Source organism: Cryptomeria japonica, chromosome 4 (genome assembly GCF_030272615.1).
Source record: "Cryptomeria japonica chromosome 4, Sugi_1.0, whole genome shotgun sequence".
In the NCBI taxonomy this organism is placed as follows: domain Eukaryota; kingdom Viridiplantae; phylum Streptophyta; class Pinopsida; order Cupressales; family Cupressaceae; genus Cryptomeria; species Cryptomeria japonica.
Genome location: NC_081408.1, coordinates 491,199,138 through 491,218,824, shown reverse-complemented (window position 1 = coordinate 491,218,824; position 19,687 = coordinate 491,199,138). Strand labels below are relative to the sequence as shown.

Here is a 19,687-nt window from a genome sequence, read left to right as displayed (position 1 = left end):
TCTCCTAATGAAATCAACCATCAAGCATTGGCACAAAAGAGAATCCATGAAATTAGTAAAAAAATGATCAACCTAGAAAGTTTGTGATATTTCAACACATAAGTTTTAATTTTTGGAGTACCAATTCACAATTCACATTGCTACATCCTTATACCTACCTCGACATACTCCCAAAATCACACAATCATACCAAACACTCGAAATGAATGTTGAGCAATCTAGTGAGTCAACTGAGACATATTACATTGTTAAACTATAATCCAAAGATCAAACAATTATATCTTTTTCTGTGGAAGTGTATATGGCTTGAAATTCAAGGATTGGACAACTTACACATTACCAAAGTTAGCTTGCTAACCACATGACTAGAACATGCAATGTAGCAAGATGTAGACCAATTTACCAACTGTCAAACATAGATAAGTGCATAGTTCATGCCTTAGACGAATCCCCTTAACCAAACAAGTACGAATCTGACTTCAATTATTAATATACTAACTCCTTGAGCATGTAGCCATCAACTAATACAACTTCATCACATTAACAAAGCATAGAATATATGTAACAATGTGTTACCATATACTCACCAATCATTTGAACTGATATTATGCCATGAATACAACTGGTAATCCTCTAGACTATCTTCCATATCTTCAATCATGCTAATCCCAAGACACAATTTATGTTAGAGGCATAAATTCTCTCAAATATGTTGGAGTCACAACATATGATTCATCAATGACCGCAACACATATTGTCAAACATCAAATTGACACCAATGACAACACATACTGCCAACACTCACATCATGAAAATATTTATAATATTTTCCACATCACATGGATATTGGTGATATTAGATACCTACATCATGAAATGATTTATAATATTTTCCACATCACATGGAGATTTATTACAATACTATATTATGTAGAGTTTTGATCATATTACCCACATTATGTGGACACTTATCATATTTCCACACTGTTTGTAGTTTTGATCACATGACTATATTTTCCATATCCATATTGCACTACCTCATTTCATAAATTATTTCATATCACATTTTGTGTGGATTAAATTTTCTATCCCTTCTTTCTACTTTTCATTTTTATTAGTAGTTGAAACAACTTAGAGTCTATACTTATTTTTCTTATGAGACATGAACTACTCATGCCGTACATTTTCACTATTTTATAAGTTTTAACAAAGCACTCATACTAAGGAAAGTACAAGAAGGTTCATTGTATCCATTTTTAGAGATAATACCCTTTATCAGTTTCTACATATTTAGTTTTTATGTTGGCTAAGAATCTACATATATGACAAATGTAAGGGTAATAGTGCAATAAAAAAATTAATAATACAATGTTTGGATTCAATTATGTTAGATGCAATTAAACCATCAAAATTGAAATGAAACATGAAGAAATGTATACAAACCAACAAACCATGTAAACACTAGACATATATGAAGAGATCAGTTTTGAAAAAAAAAATAAAAAAAAAATACACCACCAAGAATATTACAAGTTTTTATTAATTTCAAATATGCAAGTTCACATCAATACATTAAATTGTCCCTTTGATCCAACAATATTTTGATAAAGTGACCTTACTTCTACACTATATAATATATCCTCCATGAAAAGCCCTCAATATTAAGAAAACCTTAAAAAAATACTATAAAGCAATACCACATGCTCAAACATGGTCCCAAATATATCATGGTAAAAATTCTTACAACCCACTATATGAAAGTGATCTCCAAAATAGTACACAAGAATCTTTGATCAAAGTGACAATAAAGAGAAATAGTAACTCCCAATCACTCCCTCATAAAGTACAAACTATTATACCTCACCCACTAAATAAGGAAGATGCTCCACTAGCTCACGTTTTAAATTTTTTATTTTACTTGTCTATTTAATTATGTCGAGAGGCATCTACAATGACATCAAAATGATTGTAAACAGAAATTCATTTTTGAAACAATTTGACATGCAAATGTCAGGTAAATGATGAAATATGTCATGTTTCAGCTTTTGTGGAGGTGTTATTTTATTACTCCGAATAAAATAGAACCCTCGCCTTTTGTCTCCAACTAGATTCACAAATTTTTGCATGAAAGACTTTAATGGATTTGTATTCTTGGTGTTTAGTATTTTACAATAACATTTATTTTACAGGTGATTCTCTTTTATTATAAGATATCTCTCGACATATATTACATATATATTTTTAATATAAGTATACTAGTGTCTATTTGCAACAAGATTACATGCCCATAAAAAGAAAAAAACAAATAAAGAATCACCCTCCTCACATGCATGTCCAGATATCCATTATGTGAAGTTTAGAGAACACACATTGATTTCCATCTACATAAATAATTATGTTGAAAGGCATTTGCAATGACATCAAAATGTCCATAAACAAAAATCCATTTTTGAAACAATTTGACATGCAAATGATGAGTAAATGCATGAAATATGCCATGTTTTGGCTTTTGTGGAGGTGTTATTTTATAACTCCAAATAAAACAAAACCCTCACCACTTGTCTCCAGCTAGATTCACAACTTTTTGTATTCATGACTTTAATGGATTTATATTCTTGGTGTTTTAGTATTTTAGAAGAACATTTATTTTACAGATGATTCTCTTCTATTATAATATATCTCTCGGCATAGTTTACATATATTTTTTAAATATAAGTATACTAGTTACAATAATGAAGAGATAGGACTTGCAAGGTGAATAAGACACCTAATACTAATAATATTGTAAAATACATGTTGAGATTAGATATGCGTATACATCAAAGTGGGGGTGAAATAGAATGGTGAAATTTGCCTCTACATAAGCCATTTCCCATTTAGTTTTGGCCCAACTTGGTCAAATGTCTTAAATGAAATAATATATTAACAAGTGGCATACTTTTATGCTTGCTTTAGCTCATTGTCCAATCCCCGTCCATTTTTATTTACACTCAATTACACCTATTTCCATATATTGACCATTTACTCATCATTATTACCAAACTCATTCACACTTTCTTCCATGCATTTGTTTTATTTACCTTAAAATTATCATTTTCCGTAAAGGTTCATTTCCTAGCGGCTTAAGATTAACCTTATTCAATCTAAAAGTTAGCAAGAATGAACTTAAACAAGTTGTTTTCTCCCTCATACTAGTTGCAATAAGTGAATTTAGCACACATTTGTGTGACAAATTTCCATGACACGGTATCTAAAGGCATTCCATGTGCACTTAATTATGCATGTGACTACAAGGAGAAAATAATCATACTTCGATTTCTAAGGGCTATAAAACTAACTTTACATCCTTGTCATATAGGCCATATATATGTCTATGTATGTTGTCTTTAGTGTCACTCATTGTCATTAAACCAACCTACCAAAATAATTTAACTTAAGAGAATCCATTAACAATCAAGTGCAAGCTCCTAAATGTTTTCTCTAGACACCACCTCAATAGATTCAAATATCAAGAAGGGAATGGTGGTGTACATTCTAATAAATAAATTTCACATGTCAAATTGACTTAATTTTGCTCAAGATTGACCTTGTGGTACTCAAAATTTAACCAAAAAATTTATGAAATTATACAAATTTTGAGACAATCATCAAATTGAAAATATTAATTTCTAAACAATGACAAATAAATCCAATATCTTTAATAACATTTTTACACTATCAATCTTAAAATTAAATACTCTTTTATCTCTTGCATTAACTTTTCTATATTATTGGGGTTCCTTACATAATGTGTTGGTTAAGTGGTGGTGTTGTTGTGGCCAACATAATTCAAACCCTCAGTAGGTCATTATGAGCATAGGCTTGATCCAATGTGCTCGCGAGCTTGAGCCTCAACATTATTAAATGGAGATGAGGTCCCCCATTTATAAGTTCATACCTCCGGATAAAAAATGATTCAAAAGATATCAAAAGACATGTCCCCGACATTTAAAAAAAACTTTTCTATATCATTTAATGCTATTTATTTATTTTTCTAACAATATAGATGACCATGTAAAGAAAAAAATACCCATTGACATAACCATCTAGAAGAATGAATGAGCCAATTCAAGAGCTTTTAGGAAATCTAGGAAGACAACGATAAAAGATGCTGACGAGATCTAACCTAAGGATTAAGATTAGGTGGGATCTAAAGTCTACAAAGAAGAGTTTATCCATTATTAATCTCTCAAATTCCAACAAATTTTCCCTAATTTTTTGGGAATTTTTTACTTCATCATAGAATTTTTTTTCCTTTTCCATAGGGCTAGATGACCTCAATTCTCCTTGCCCTCGATTCGACAGGATCGTCGATATCTATATGACCAAAGACAGGAATTTCGGGCATGGCAGAGGATATGAATTTGTTCGCTACAGCAAAGCCGAGGATAAAGCCATCAACGATTTTGATGGAGAAATATGGAAATGATAGGAGAGTTCAGTACAAAGTGTTTCTTGTTCTGCGGCTCGCTCCCTCATTAAAAATTCTAGGGCACATTCTCTTGATGACGCTACCCCTCTTTCTGGTTTAAACCTAGTTTTTTCTTCAGTGTAATGCCCTAACAGGATGAGGAAGAGGGGCGAAGGATCGAGTATGATTTATTCAGAGAAGTCCACTTTATCCGATGGAAGGAGATCTTTCTCTGCTATGGCTCATGGTGTGCAGGATTTTAAAACTCATACTGGGCCTGAGGCGGATTGGTCAAGATTCAATGTTTCCCCTGAACGCTTTGCCTCTGTGAAAATTTCATGTTCTTAATTAGTGCATAGGTTGCTGATCGTGATGATTATGTGGCCCAATATGTTCTGGTATATGAATTCCATAAGTTCCGGTCGAAATTAATTGATCTTGGTGATTGGATCTTTTGGATTTGGAAGCATTTCTTAGAAGATGAGAATTTCATTTATCCTTGTGCCCTGGGTTTTGTTACCCTAGAGTTTGAATCAGTTAAAGAAGTCATTTTGAATACTGGTCCGGTGGTGTGGAGATAATTTTGTGTGCATTAGGCCATAGTTTTCTTAATTCCAAAGTAACTTTTTTTTTTATTCATTTTTTTAATTCAATCTTTCTTAAAAGAGAGGTCACAAATTCGAACCTTATAAAATATGATATGTATGGTTTTTTTGTAGCGTAATTAAGTTTGGATACAATTTGTGGATTATGAGAAGTTCAATTTCAAGTATAGATGTCACTTTGCTCGTAGATATTTTGTCTTCCATACAATAAGAAGGTTTTAAAAAATCTTGGTATCAAGGGTCCAAAAGATTCTCTCAAACCAATCAGGTGGGATGGTGTTGAAGCTCAACACTATCTAGGAGAGAGGACCCAGGTAGTTGAGCACCCTAACTTTTTGCTTCTCAAAATTCTACATGAAAATTTCAAATCACTCTCTATTTTTTACATAAGCTTGCTTAGCAAGTCTCGTAACTAAGGTTTCATGGTCACATCATCAAATATGATGTCGGCCAAGGTGTCCAAAACAGCCCAAAGTGAGACTGATACTTGTGCACTAAGTCATGTTTTATTGGTGTGTTGATATGGCATCACATGATTCATTGCTTTTTAGATCGAAGGGATACATTTCCTTCAATTATGGTAGTCATCATCAGTGACAACTATTGGTGCAATATTGTCAAAAAAATTGGACAATAAATCAACAAGTGCTACCACAGCGATTGGAACACACTCAACTACTAGATCCTTTCCCCTATTTGTTATGCACAACACAACATCCAAAGATAGGTTTATTTTTTAGTCTTCAAAAAATATAAAGGATAATGAGCCTCATCTCTCCTCGGTAGTTGTTCATAAGGCTCTTAATATTGTTTCCAAGTCTTAATAAAACCTGAGATGATATTGTTTCCAACTCTTAGTAGAATCTAAGATAAGTTCGTTCTTGAAGCATGGGAAATGTTTGATTTCCTTTATAAAGATTATAAAATGGGAAGTAGATTTTTATCTAATTTCTATGGTACACTTTGAAACTTTGGGATTGAGATAAATGGTGGGGTTTTCCTAAAACAAGTTTATGTAAATGATGATTTATGAATCTTTTAATTTGAGAAAGGTTCTTTAATCAGGTAGAGTTATATATATGAGGCAGTTGCCTTGTATTTATTATTGAACATTTGATGGGATAGGAAATAGTGTTGGATTTTATCAATTTTAAGCTAGGAAACTGTTTTTTAGCTCAAGCTAATAATATGATGGATAAGGCATTTTATATCTTAAATTGGGTGAGCCTTGAGTTAGAGAATCTCACACTTGTATACTTTTTGTTGGTCCCTAAATACTCAACCCAAATTATATATATAAAAGATTGAAAATTTATATAATTTATAATATAACACATAAATATTATTCTATAGACATAGATAGAAGAAAAATATTGATTAAGATGATGATGAGTCTTTTCAAGTCTTATCCAAATAAGATTATGCATCAAATGACCTATAGATATTTCAATTAGAATCATATATGATGTTGGCAACCTATATTTATTATTTTATATTTTATGAGGGTAAGGAATGATGTTATATTTAATCACTCTTGAGATTTTACATATATACTCTTGGTCAAACTAGCAATAAGTATGATTGATAAAATATTTTATATTTTGGATTTAGTGAACCTCAAATTATCAAAATCTTAGCTGTAACACTATCCTTTATGAACCCTAGATATTTATCCCAAATTATATATTTATTTTTTTCAAATTATATATTAAAATTTAAAATTATTTTGTGAATATACATAAGAGAAGTAATACATCTATTGATTAATAACCTCACTCCCTCTCTCTTACACACACAATAATTCTATTATATAAGCATATACTAACAAAATTATGAGCAAATAAAAATAACTTATAATATAAATAAACAACCAAAATAAAATAAAATAACTTAAAAAAATGACACGTCCTTTTGCCCCACGTGAAAAACACTTTTGATCCGAAGCTATAAAATGGTGAGGTCACAAATGAAGGACCTCATCCCCAATTATCAAAGGTGAGGCTCAAACCCATGAGCGCATTGGATCAGCAAAGGCACAAGCCTTCAACCAAATAAAATAATTTGAAACTTACATATTTGAATTTCTTTTTTTCCTTTGATGGTCACAAACAAGGGGTCTCATCCCCAATTATCAAAGGTGAGGCTCAAACCCACGAGCACATTAGATCAGCAAAGGCACAAGCCTTCGACCAAATAAAATAACTTGAAATTTATATATTTGAATGCTTTTTTTAAATGAATTCCTGCATCAGTTTAATTAATTCGTGCATCAGTTTAATTAGACACACATCACCAAAAATTTGAAATAAAATTTATAATAATATACAACCTTAGAAATTTAAAATAAAAATAATACTGATATACAACCCTAGTGAATACATCCACTTCATAAAATTGATCAAAACTTTCAATTAAAATAATACTAAAATACAACCTTATTGAAAACATCCACTTCATAAGATTGACCAACACATAGACTATTGAAACTAAGTCTAAATAGCTGAAACTACTTATTTGTAATCTTATCATTCAACTTGATCAATACAATATAAAAAAAATAAAATTGCCCAAATCTTTCAATTAAAATAATACCAATTCTGTAACCCTTTTGTATTCCCAAGCATCTTAAATCTTATCTGGTTGATTTGAAGAGAGCTTCCCCATTACTACTATGGTGTTGGGTTGTGGGGACCCAAAAGGAAAAAACAGAAAGCAATTAGGTAGCTTATGGTTTTCACAATTCGACATACGGGAGACAAAATCCGGGGCAAAACAAAACAGGAAGTAGCATTTTGCCTGTTGATTACTAATCTAAACCCTCAAACAGCTGCATCCCCATTGCCTAACAAAACAATCTGGATTCATAATAACACTTACTATTATAATAACCATCCCCATTGCCTAACAAAACAATCTGGATTAATAATAACACTTACTATTATAATAACCATCCCCATCCATACCAACAACTCCAACAACATTATGATTCCTTAAAATCCAAAGACCCCTCTCCAATGGATAAACACCACTTGCCCTCACTCTAATCTTGTCTGCTTTTCTCCTCTTCAATCCAAAAAAATTCCCTGCTTTCTTTCTAATTACTCTCCTTGTTTTCATTGGTCACCGATTCCTGTTCCTTCTGTGGAATTTAATCCAAATCTAACGAACCCAAATCATTTTCCCACTGTGATTTCAAGAAAAAACTCGAATCTTTCTTCTGTGTCTTAGTTTTTCAAGGACTGCATATTAGTGCAACTGGTTCAAAAGCCTTAGAATTTTGGTTTCTTACATGGTGGTTTCATGGTGTTTATGATCAGAAAATAGTTCCAACAATGACCAATTCATTACCCATTTCCTCAGTATCATCTGTTAAATATGGTAAGAGTTTATCATCTGCTTCTGATGAAGACCCATATCAGCAACAACACCAGAATGTAATAGAGGAAAGAAAGCAGAAGAGAATGTTGTCCAACAGAGAATCTGCAAAGAGGTCTAGGATGAAGAAGCAGCAGCATTTGGATGACTTGCAGGCTCAATTGGCTCAACTGAGATCAGAGAACAGTGTTGTGCTCAACAAACTCAATATTGCTTCTCAGAATTATTTGGTACTTGAGGAACAGAACAAGGTTTTTAGGGCCCTAGTGATGGATCTCTCATCTAAGCTACAAGCTTTGAACAGTATCATGCAGCAACAAGCAGGTACAAGGCCTCTTATCAGTACTGGGTTTTCTGATTCCAATCCAGTGGTGGGAAATTTAGAAATGGAGAAGTTGTGGCTCTCTCATGTCAGGCAAAATTTTAAACAACAAGAGATTCATGAGTAGCAGATTCAGATTCTTCAGCAGGTGATTAAGGTGTCAATAGACCCATATATGGCGTTCTGTCCATATCAATATATTTTTCTTTTTTGAATTTTTTGCATGGATAAGTTTTGACATTGTTTTGGAGCACTATCAATGAATCTGGGTAACGGAAAATTGTTGTGCATATTTGGTGACTTGTTTTGTTCAGACTCCTTGTAAAAACTTGGGTCCTTGTAAAAACTTGGGGTTTTGTAAATTTGAGTGCTGGAGTTATGGGTGAATTTCATTTCAGTATGATTCAAAATGTTGATGATTATACAATCAAATTCAGAAATTAGTTAATAGCTTTAATGAATAGTAAAAACTTGATATTATTAAACGAATGCATTATATTATTTGATTGATTTTCATTAGGGGAGGCTCAGGACTAAAATTCTGTCAAGGCTCAGGGCTAGAATCCAATAAGGCTTAGATAAGAGTGATACAATCCTCTATCTTGCTTATTAGGTTATCTGATTACAAGTTTAGATATGAGAGTAATACCAATTTAAACTGCAAGTCTTTGTTAGAAGATTGTAACAGTTATTTAGATTAACTGGAAAGTTAATGAAAAAACAGTGTTTAGTTTGAATTAATGTTCTAAAAATGTCTGATTTTGATTAGGGAAGGCTCAGGGCTAGAATCCAATAAGGCTTAGATATGAGTGATACAATCCTCTATGTTGCTTATTAGGTTATCTGATTACAAGTTTGGATATGAGAGTAATACCAATTTAAACTGCAACTCAGTTATTTAGATTAATTGGAAAGTTATTGAAAAGACTGTGTGTTTAGTTTAAATTAATGGTTTAAAACACATTTTTAGATTGGAGGATCACCAAAAGTGATTTGAAAATAATGATATCATTTTTCAGAAAACCTTTTACTTAATTCTATACATGTTTTTCTCTGAAGGTGGAGGAAAAATGTAACAGAGACTTGCACTACTTTTAATAAAACTATACAAACATTTTCTAAAAGAAATAATTGAGAAACCAGTAATAAACTGAAGATAAGAGTTTGTAAACATCAGCTTATTCACATTTGTAAGTGTACAGTACATAAAAATGACTATGGTGCTTGTGTTTGTGCTTGTTTCTGAATTCTGAATTCAATTGTATAGAATTATATGGAATCAATTATGATATAGATCATGGAATGTGATCCGGAACGTTGATGCAAATGATATGAATTATGGAGTGTTTGATCCGATACAATTGAATCCAGAAACAAACACAAATAATTATTAGAGACTGTAGAAATCTAATATTTCTGATATAAAAAGATGATACGAAATCAAACAAGCTAGATATAAACAGAAAATCAAACAAGCTGTATATTTAAGATGGACATGGAGTCGAACAAGCTATATATTGTGTTTGAGCAGTTAGGATTTGCTGTTCCTTGGTAGCCAGATGTCTATTGATTAACAATACACAAGAAGCTAAATGGATAATTCAGTACAAGACTGCTATTGGCTACTTTTTCTCTACTTCACTGTTTTTTTCCCTGTGTTTTACATGTTGTAATTGCTGCAATTTTTGTCTTTTACGTAATTTAACTTGATATAGAAGTTAGAATCCTAATGAATTATTTGCAAGTTGAAATTTACTCCAACGCAAGTAATATAATTTTAGAGAAGTCATGTCAATTTGATATTTGTCTGGAAAGAGATTGTTCTTTTTGAACAAATGAAACTTGTAATGATTGATGTATGTTGTTACATACAGAAGCTGCCTTTCTAATTTGAAATTCTTTTTTTATGTATTGTCATCAAGTGATCAATATTGTGAGTGTGAGAGAAGATGATTGGCCCACTGAATGATAAAGTTGTTTGTTCGAGATCACAAGCATTTGTAACTTTATGCTGAATGAAGCTATTGAGACAAGATTTGATTTGGAGATGAGTTGTCACAAAAATAAGTCCTCAAGGAATGATGCATTTTGTACCCTGTGTTTAAAATAATGATGTTTATCTCCTTTCTCAAATGGAACCTTGTGGTGATGATCATAACTTCACACACTCATGTCCTTCGTATCTTAAAAAGATGAGATACTTTACTATTTTACAATTGATAATTATAAAAATGCATATAGAATCAATTATTTCAAGTGACAAATTTTCATTTTATGGTGGTTATTTATTTGCTGTAGCATTTAGATATTATCAAACTGGCTATCCAGTCTTTACGATGCACCAAGACATCTATTATGATGTATGAAAGGTATGGATGCTTTGGTGCATTGTAGAAGCTGAATAGCCACTTCCAAAGTTACATGAAAAGAATTTATTTTATATGTACTTATATTTGTTTATACTTTTTGTTGAAAGTTAAGAATTTTATATGACAAATTATATAAATTGTTAATAAATGGATTTGTATATTTTTGTGTGAAATTTAAAATTTTAGATTTACGATATAGAAAGTTATCATATAAATACAAGAGTCTCTAAGTTAGATAGTGAATTTTTTGTAACATAGCTATGTAAAATCAATAAAATTGTCTGAAAAAAATAGATGTAACACTAGAACACATTTAGAGTGAAAGGGTTGATAGAGCACTCCGTGAAAAGAAGATTGAAAGAATTGTATTGTCAATGGCTCATAGTTACTCAACAAGAAGATATATCCAAACTATTCATTACATTTAACTTAATGAAAAATATTAATGTAATAGGTTTCTAGATTAAAGTTTAGATTTGTAGGCCCCATTACGATTAAGATTGACAATAATTTCCATCATTACATTAGAACTTTGCATGAAAAATCTAATGACTTTAGTAAAGTATAACTTAAAAAAAAGAATTATTTTGAAATAGATAATTGTTGAATTATGAGTTGAATAAGCCTATAAAAAATTGAAGGCGAACAATTAGAAGAAATGAAAAATTTTCAATTAGTTAAATGTTAGATTGGAATAGTAGATAAGATTATGGTCTTATGGGAAGGACATGATCCTTCTATGATGAAGGGTGCCATAGTTATTTGATTGATTTGTTGTTAAGTAGCTATTAGGGGAAGTAAATGCAAAGGGAAAATAGAATTAAAAATTCGTTGGCATGAAATCTATGAGGGAGGCATTGAATTCCTTAAGGTTATGGAAGGCGTTTTACCCTTCTAACCTAAATAGTTAATAAAAGCTTTTAGCTCATAGGTTTGTCTTTTAGAGGAAATGAAGGGATTGCAAATGTATTTATATATTTTGAACTATATGGAGTATACAAGGTCAATTGATAAATTTATGTTGATTTTTAATTCAAGCTAAGTAATTGTGAGATTATGATTAATTGTAATTATAAAATTTAGGACATAAAATTGAAATATTGTAAAAAGAGAGGAGAAAATGTGTAGGTAAGGTGGTCATTTGTGGTTAGTAAATGGTTGCACAATATCAACCCTTCCTCGTCTCTCCTCATAATGTTTAAAATCATAAATTATAACTAGTTGAAACATCTATCTTGAATACATTTATATCTTAAATATTATTCTCAATACATCTATTTTTATTATATTTGTGATATAAGTAGAATAGGCATCTAGCAAATTATATCTTCCAATATTTTTTACGTGAATTCATCTAAAATAAGTATGCTAATATATATGAATTATATAATATATTATATTTGGTATAAATACATATTAACATACATACATATATGTTGATGATTAATATTTAAATAATTATTTAGTAATATTATTATTTATATTTAAAATATATTTTAATATAAAAATCATCTATATGTTATTATATTAATATTAATATAATCTATACAATAATATATTAATCTATATTTTATATTTATTTAATTAATCTATTGATATGTCTTTCAAATTTAACTATGTGGGTGGCCCCTACGGGTTAGTAGAGTTGGTCAAGTCTTGAGTGTTCATGCCTGAGGTCTTGGGTTCGATTCTTTGGCCTAAAATTACCTCGTCACGGACACTTGGGGGCGGTGCTGGTTATCCCGTGGCCGTAGGGACTAGTCTCGCCTCATTGCTCGCCCTGTAAAGGGAAATCGCTGGGCGGTGAGTCGCGGGGATACCCTTCGAAACCAAAAAAAATTTAAAAAATTAACTATGTGGGTTATCATTTTAATTTTGTATTTTTTTAAAATATTTTTTAAATAAATGTTGGCCATGTTTTAGTTTTATGTACATGGCTACAACATGAGATGTCACATTGTCATTATAGAACACTTTTTGATGTAATTATCGATGACCAATAGAAAATAAATTGATGTTGTTTGCTTCAATTAAGTAATTATGGGACCACAATAATTTTGTAACTATGACATTTAGGATATACAATTGAACTATTAAAGTAAAAAGAAAGGAAATAGAAGATGTGTAAGCAATCAATCATTTGTGGTTAGTGAATGATTATAGAATATCAACCCCTCCTTTCCATCCTCCTCTAATGTTTGTGTGTTGGTGGGGAAATTACGGTTTCACCAATTAAGATAATAAAACCACTAATCTTACCAAGGGACCAAAACATTAAAAGAGGGGGTTGAAATCAATAGATCTAGCCACAATTCAATTAAGAAGAGGGCTGAAACACTAATTAATTTCACAAATTTGCTATCTCCCTCTTTTGAGTTGAAATTTGGATGTAGATTGTATGGTTTAAGATGAAGCAACGATTAATTAGAGTGAAACAAAAATAACAGATTATCAGATAGAGCCACAAATTAAGATTTGTGTAGGAGAAGAAGATTAGAACTTGTTCTTGAAAATTTGGGATGAAATGTCAGGACCAAGATGATAGGTCACCTTGGTCCTGTAACTCTAAGACATGCAAGTGGGGTCTTTTATGGAACATGGAGACACATTGAATCCACTGTCGAAAGTTTGAGAAAAAATGTTAGGATTAGGATGGTAGGTTGTCTTGGTCCTTCGCTTTTCACTCTGTCGAAAATTAAACCTATTCGTCGTCATCAACTCTGTTGAAATCTTTAGCTACATCTCTTGAGTCAACTACCTACACACAAAAAGAGAAGAAAAGGGGTTGTGGATAGGGGTTTTCCTTAGGTCAAACCCCAATTTAGGAATTGACCTTGAAATTGAAATGATAATTGTAATGGAAATTGCAACAAGATTCTTTCCTTTTGAGGAAAAGGATAGATCTGAAATTGAATGCTTGTAATTGAAATGTATACCTTGATGAAGCTTTCTTGAATCCTCATACAATGGTTTTAGGATGTATTGTAGAATGTCTTCATAAAAGGTTGATCATAGATGCCATCTTAAAATGCTTGAAGTTGACTTCACTTCTTATCCAATGCTTGATGAATGTTTGGTTTCTTCCTCACTTGAATTGAATTCGCTAGAGTGTAATTGAGATCATTAGACGACTTAGGTTTCAAATGAGAGGGTTAGACCTACTTTATACCTAACTGTCTAAAAACTATATGAATTTTTGGAGTAGGCCAACATGAGATCTAAATTTCCACTCACTTGATGTGACCATTTATGATGAACAAATTTGGGTCCTGATTGAGAGGACTGGGGTGTTGTCGTGCCATGGTATTGAGCTAGGACCAAGGTGCCCTAGCGATCCAATCCCGAGAATCAGGAATCAACTTTGGGTTGGAGAAAAGAGAGAGGATGAAAATGCATATTTATGAAGGGTGTGAGCAAAATCAAAGTAGGCATTAGGCATCGAAAGACGAAATGACACAATGAGGTCTAAGTGAGGACGAAATTGTATGCAGATTCAATTTATGACACTACATTTAGCCTCCACTTTAGCAAGAGTATGAGACCAAACCCATTCTCATGGTAAAGTATAAAGTCGCATTGAAAAACTTTCACCAAGATATCAAAGAGACAAAACACACCAAGAGCCTAGGGACTTTATGATGTCATTAACCTAGGGACTTTATGATCTCATTACTCTAATATCAAGATAAAATGGACAACAAGTGAAAGGGAAAGAGAGAGCATGACTATACCGACCTACTAAGATTTACATACTATGAGTCATGAAGAGAAAATACCAAATTTCAAAGCAAGAGGCTCAATTTGCAAAAGTGACTTGAATATTGGAAACACATCATGGATGTGCATAAATTGTAACATTAAGCAGAGTGTATGCCACCACGTTAAAGTGATTGCATATGCCTTGGGCAAGTGCAACGTAATGAGTCACAAATTCACAGAAGTCTGCACGTTGGAAAACACGCTTTTATAAACAGGGGCCCGTTTATGCTTTGGGCTCCCGAGCCAAAAGGTAACGGGGGCCCGAAGAAAAAATAAACGAGCCCCCATTTTGTTCTAAAATGGGGGCCCGTTTTTTTAAAAATGGGCCCCCGTTTCTAAATCGTATTTTACCTTTTTTTTTTCCACAAGCCGCCCTTATTTGAAAATGGAGGCCTATTCTGTGGAAGTTGATTCCACAACCCACCACTTGGCTTGGGATTAGGCCCAGGATAGGCTTGGGATGGCCACACCTGAGACATGGACCTACAAATTCAAATCTCCATGAATGAAAGCACAATTATGATCTTCTGAAATAATTTACGTGCCTGTAATTAGAGAATTTTTATACGAAATTAAAACCCATTTCAGATTATATTGTCTAGATTCTAAATATATAAATTTATTTAAAAAATGATTATTTTAACTATTTTTCATTTAATTTATACTAAATCGGGTCGATAAACTTGAAATATTAACTAATTTTGTTAATTTAATAACTTTTTTATTTTAATGAATTTTGAAAAAAAAAATTATATGTCATCAATCTACACAAAATTCTTTTGCATTTAAAAAAAATTAAAATTAAAAAATGTTAATTTTACATCAACTTATGTCGGTCGTACATGTCAAATTTTTAAAAACATAATTACGGTCATTAAAAAATTAATTAAAAAAAAAATACAGAAAAATATGCTCATCAATCTTCAGTGGGTTACAAACCATTTCCCAAAATGGTTTGAGAAAATAATTTTAATTGTGTCAAAAAGTGTGGGTCGTACACATGCATGGTATGGTCGCGAAATAGACATTTTTAAAACATAGTTTTTAGAACTTCATTCCAAAAGTTATTTTTTATTATGTGGGTATTAAAATAAATAACATATTTGGAAAGTAAACTCAGAGGGATATCTTTTATATTACTAAATTTTTCCAAGATTCAATCTCCAAGTGTTTCAAAATTTAAGCTCAAATGAGACAAAATCTGAAAATCAGGGAAAACACTTCCACTTTTTGGCCAAAAAGTGGACTCAACTTCTTGCACTGACCCCCTTATCAGAAGTAATAGCTTTGAGGTAGAATGCATCCAAAAGACAAGCACATTACCATAATTAGATGCCCCCAATGAAAGACAAATCAAAGGATAATGGCCACAAAACATATAGGAAAAAGCACATAAGGGATCCACTAACTCTAGGGTTAGTATGCACTTATGATAAATAATGTATATCAAGAATAATTGTATTGAATTGCCTCATCCCCTAAAGTTAGTGGAACTACAAACACAATGGAAGAAGAGAACAAGAGATAACAAACACATGTCTTTTTGAGTCAACATGGAAGAGACAAAAAAAGAGATCTCAACACTTTGCATTGTCCCCAAGTAGACAACACAGGAGCACATTTACAAACAATAACACATGTACGACATAACATAGATATGACATATAGAATAATTAAGATACAAATAGAGGAATGCCACAATAGATTTGGCCTCTTTATTACCTTGCACCAATGGAGTAACAAGGGTCATCCAAAGAGAACCTATTATAACACAAAAACATAGCAAACAACACATCACAGGGGAAGAAAATTATAAACAAGCAAACACACAAAAAGAATCGACGATGCAAATGAATCTAATCAAGCAAATCATCTGCCTCCCAATATTTCTTAACACCATTTAGGGATGGTGGACAAGATGCAAGAGGAGCCACATCGAAAATAGTAGATGGAACTACTGAAAGTTCCAAACAAGGACCATGCTCTAATGATGAATCACTTTATTTGTCACTAGGAGCTAGGGTTAATGCTTCTAAAAACTGTGAAGATAACTCATGATTAATCTCAACAAGCTCATACATATCATCAAAATCATTAGGATCATTAGTGTTGGCATGAACAACATCATCATAATCATCATCATCATAATCATCATCATCATCATCATCATCATCATCATCATCATCATCATCATCTATATCATCATCTAAATTAATAAAAATAGGATCTTTAACATGATAGAAGTTGAACCATCATTTTTCTTGAGCCATTTTAATCTAGGTGATTTGAGTTGAACTTCCTTCCTAAGATTATGAAAAGATTGGAAAAATGGGACCAAGTCAACATTTGGTGTCTTCGGGGAGGAAATGGTTTGGGAAGGAAGTTCACGACCCTTAGCATGATGTCTTCATCGATGTACTCCCACACAAAGATTCCTTTTAGTTTTAGTTGAGACTTGCAAAGGTTGAGGATTAATTGACATGGCCTTCTTTTTCTTCTTATAAGGGGAGGAATGAAAGAAACACCAATAGGTTGTGAGATAGAGAATGATGCCAAAAATTTTCCTTTGTAGGACGTAGGAGGTGGGACTGAGGCATATATAGGAGGAATAGTAGTAGGAAGAATACTAGGTCCAGTATGAGTAGGAGGATATCCATGGGTTTAGGGTCTCTAGGTTTACTCAAGGCCATTATCATTTCATTTTTCCATTATTTATAAGATAAGAAGACGATGCCAGTTTAAGGCTTTAAAGTCTTAGGCTGTTTAGGCCAAAAGTAATCAAGATTGAAATTTCCATGCACTTCACTGTGGGTTGGTAAAGGCTTAGATTAATTGTTATAATAGTGTGATTATGAGGGAATTTAAAATATTTATGAATTATAGAAGGGATAGCTTTCATGGAAGAGAGCCAAGGATGTCCCAACTTCGCATGAAACTGATCCAATGTAGGAATAATAGCAAAGGTGACATCTAAGCACTTAGTACCAACCTCAACAGGAAGAGTAATAGAACCAATAGTAGGGCAAGATAAACTATCATACACCTTAACAATAACATCATATTTATCATATGTTACTTGATACGATTGTTGAGCAATAAGATGTTCTTCAATATTCATATTCACCATACATACTAGTTCAATGAGCACCCCTCGTGAGAGATTGTCAAGATCTTCACAATAATATATAATGGGTCATTAGGTGCAACAATAGTTTCACTAGGATCAGATGTTATACACAAGTATTTTGTAGGTTGAGGTTTGTCAACAAGGTTCACAATATTATTAGAATCTATACCAAGGTCATTAGGAGAAAAATTAAGTGTCTCAGACTCAACAACATTGGTAGAATGGGAAGACAACAAATTGGTGAAGATTAGGAGGTTTTGGTTAGAAGGAGATACATACTTATTCCCTTTGTCATTCACACTAGCTACAAATATAGTATTGTTATCAATAAAGTATTGAATCTTGTTTCTCAACTGGTAACATTTCTCAACATCAGGACCCGATTAACGGTGATATTAACAAAAAGATTTAGAATCATGGGAAGCTGGCAATGGTTTAGAAAGGTCAATTGGATTGATGGAAGGAAGTTGCAACACATTATCATTTATCAACTTCAACATTATACTATTCAAAGACTCATAAAGAGGAGTTAATTCTTTTCTAAAGAATTTGGATAAAGGGGCCACACCTGATGTCATGTCTGCCACTTGAGTTTTGATGTTTTCATTTATCTTGATGAAACCTTTTTTGTGTTTGAACTTCATAAATAATTGTTGAGCATTCTCATTCTTATTAAATAGAGCCATTGGAGAGGATGATTCAAATTGACTCAATTGAAGCTGGTAATTATGAAGCATTGCACACAATTGCATAAAAGAAGTAAACTAAAAAAATAGAAGAATATATCTAATATCTTTTTGTAAATTAATAATACAAATCCTATAAACATCATGATGAGGCATAGGATAAAAAATTTGTGAATGCAAATGTTTACATCTACCAAAAAAATTACTCACTTTTTCTTTAACTCCTTGCTTACAATGAATCAAATCAGTCAAAGTAATCTTAGGACCAATGCTATTTTGAAATGGTTGAATGAAGATATTAGACAATTTTTGAAAAGAAGTAATAAAGTAAGGAGACAAATAACAATACCATTGCAAGGATTTATCTCTAAAGGTTTGAGTACATAGTTTTGTCATAAGTCTTTGATCATGAGAGAAATCACTACACAAAGTTTGAAATGGCTTCACATGAGTCAATGGGTCACCTTTTCCATTGTATAAATCTAATTGAGGAATTTCCATATGCTTAGGAGGAACCACATAGACAATGTCATCAGAGAGTAGGCTCGCTACATCAAATGTGGGAACATTAAACTTGGATTGAGTTATGGAAGTCAATTGGTGTTGTAAGGATGTAATAGTTTGAGCTAGGTTAATAATAGTTGCTTCAATGGATGGAATGAAATTGGACATATTGGATTGTGATGGAGGACTAACATTATTGTAGGTAGGTAGAGGTTGAGAATAAGGAAGGGGAACATTATGGTATGTTGGTTTGGGAGATGGTTGTGAAACAAATGGAAGACTCGTGGAAGGAGTTATGTAAGAATATTGATTAATAAGATTGGCCCCATGATTAACATGTGTAGGATTAACATTTTGTGTGGAAGTAGTAATGATAGAAGATGTGAATGTAGGCTCACTAGGCAAGGATGTAGGCAAAGGAATGGAATGATTAAGTTGACTAGGAGGTTGAGAGTAACCAAGGACTTCAACACAACTTTTGATTGGCATAA

General features: G+C 32.1%; 1 protein-coding gene across 1 annotated transcript; it reads left to right on the top strand.

Annotated features, from left to right (window-relative positions):
- The first annotated feature begins 8,046 nt into the window (after positions 1 to 8,046).
- LOC131060427 (bZIP transcription factor 11) lies at positions 8,047 to 9,143 on the top strand. The gene has a single exon (XM_057993664.2). The coding sequence runs from the start codon at positions 8,387 to 8,389 to the stop codon at positions 8,876 to 8,878; it is 492 nt and encodes a 163-aa protein (XP_057849647.1). The 5' UTR covers positions 8,047 to 8,386; the 3' UTR covers positions 8,879 to 9,143.
- Positions 9,144 to 19,687: the final 10,544 nt, after the last annotated feature.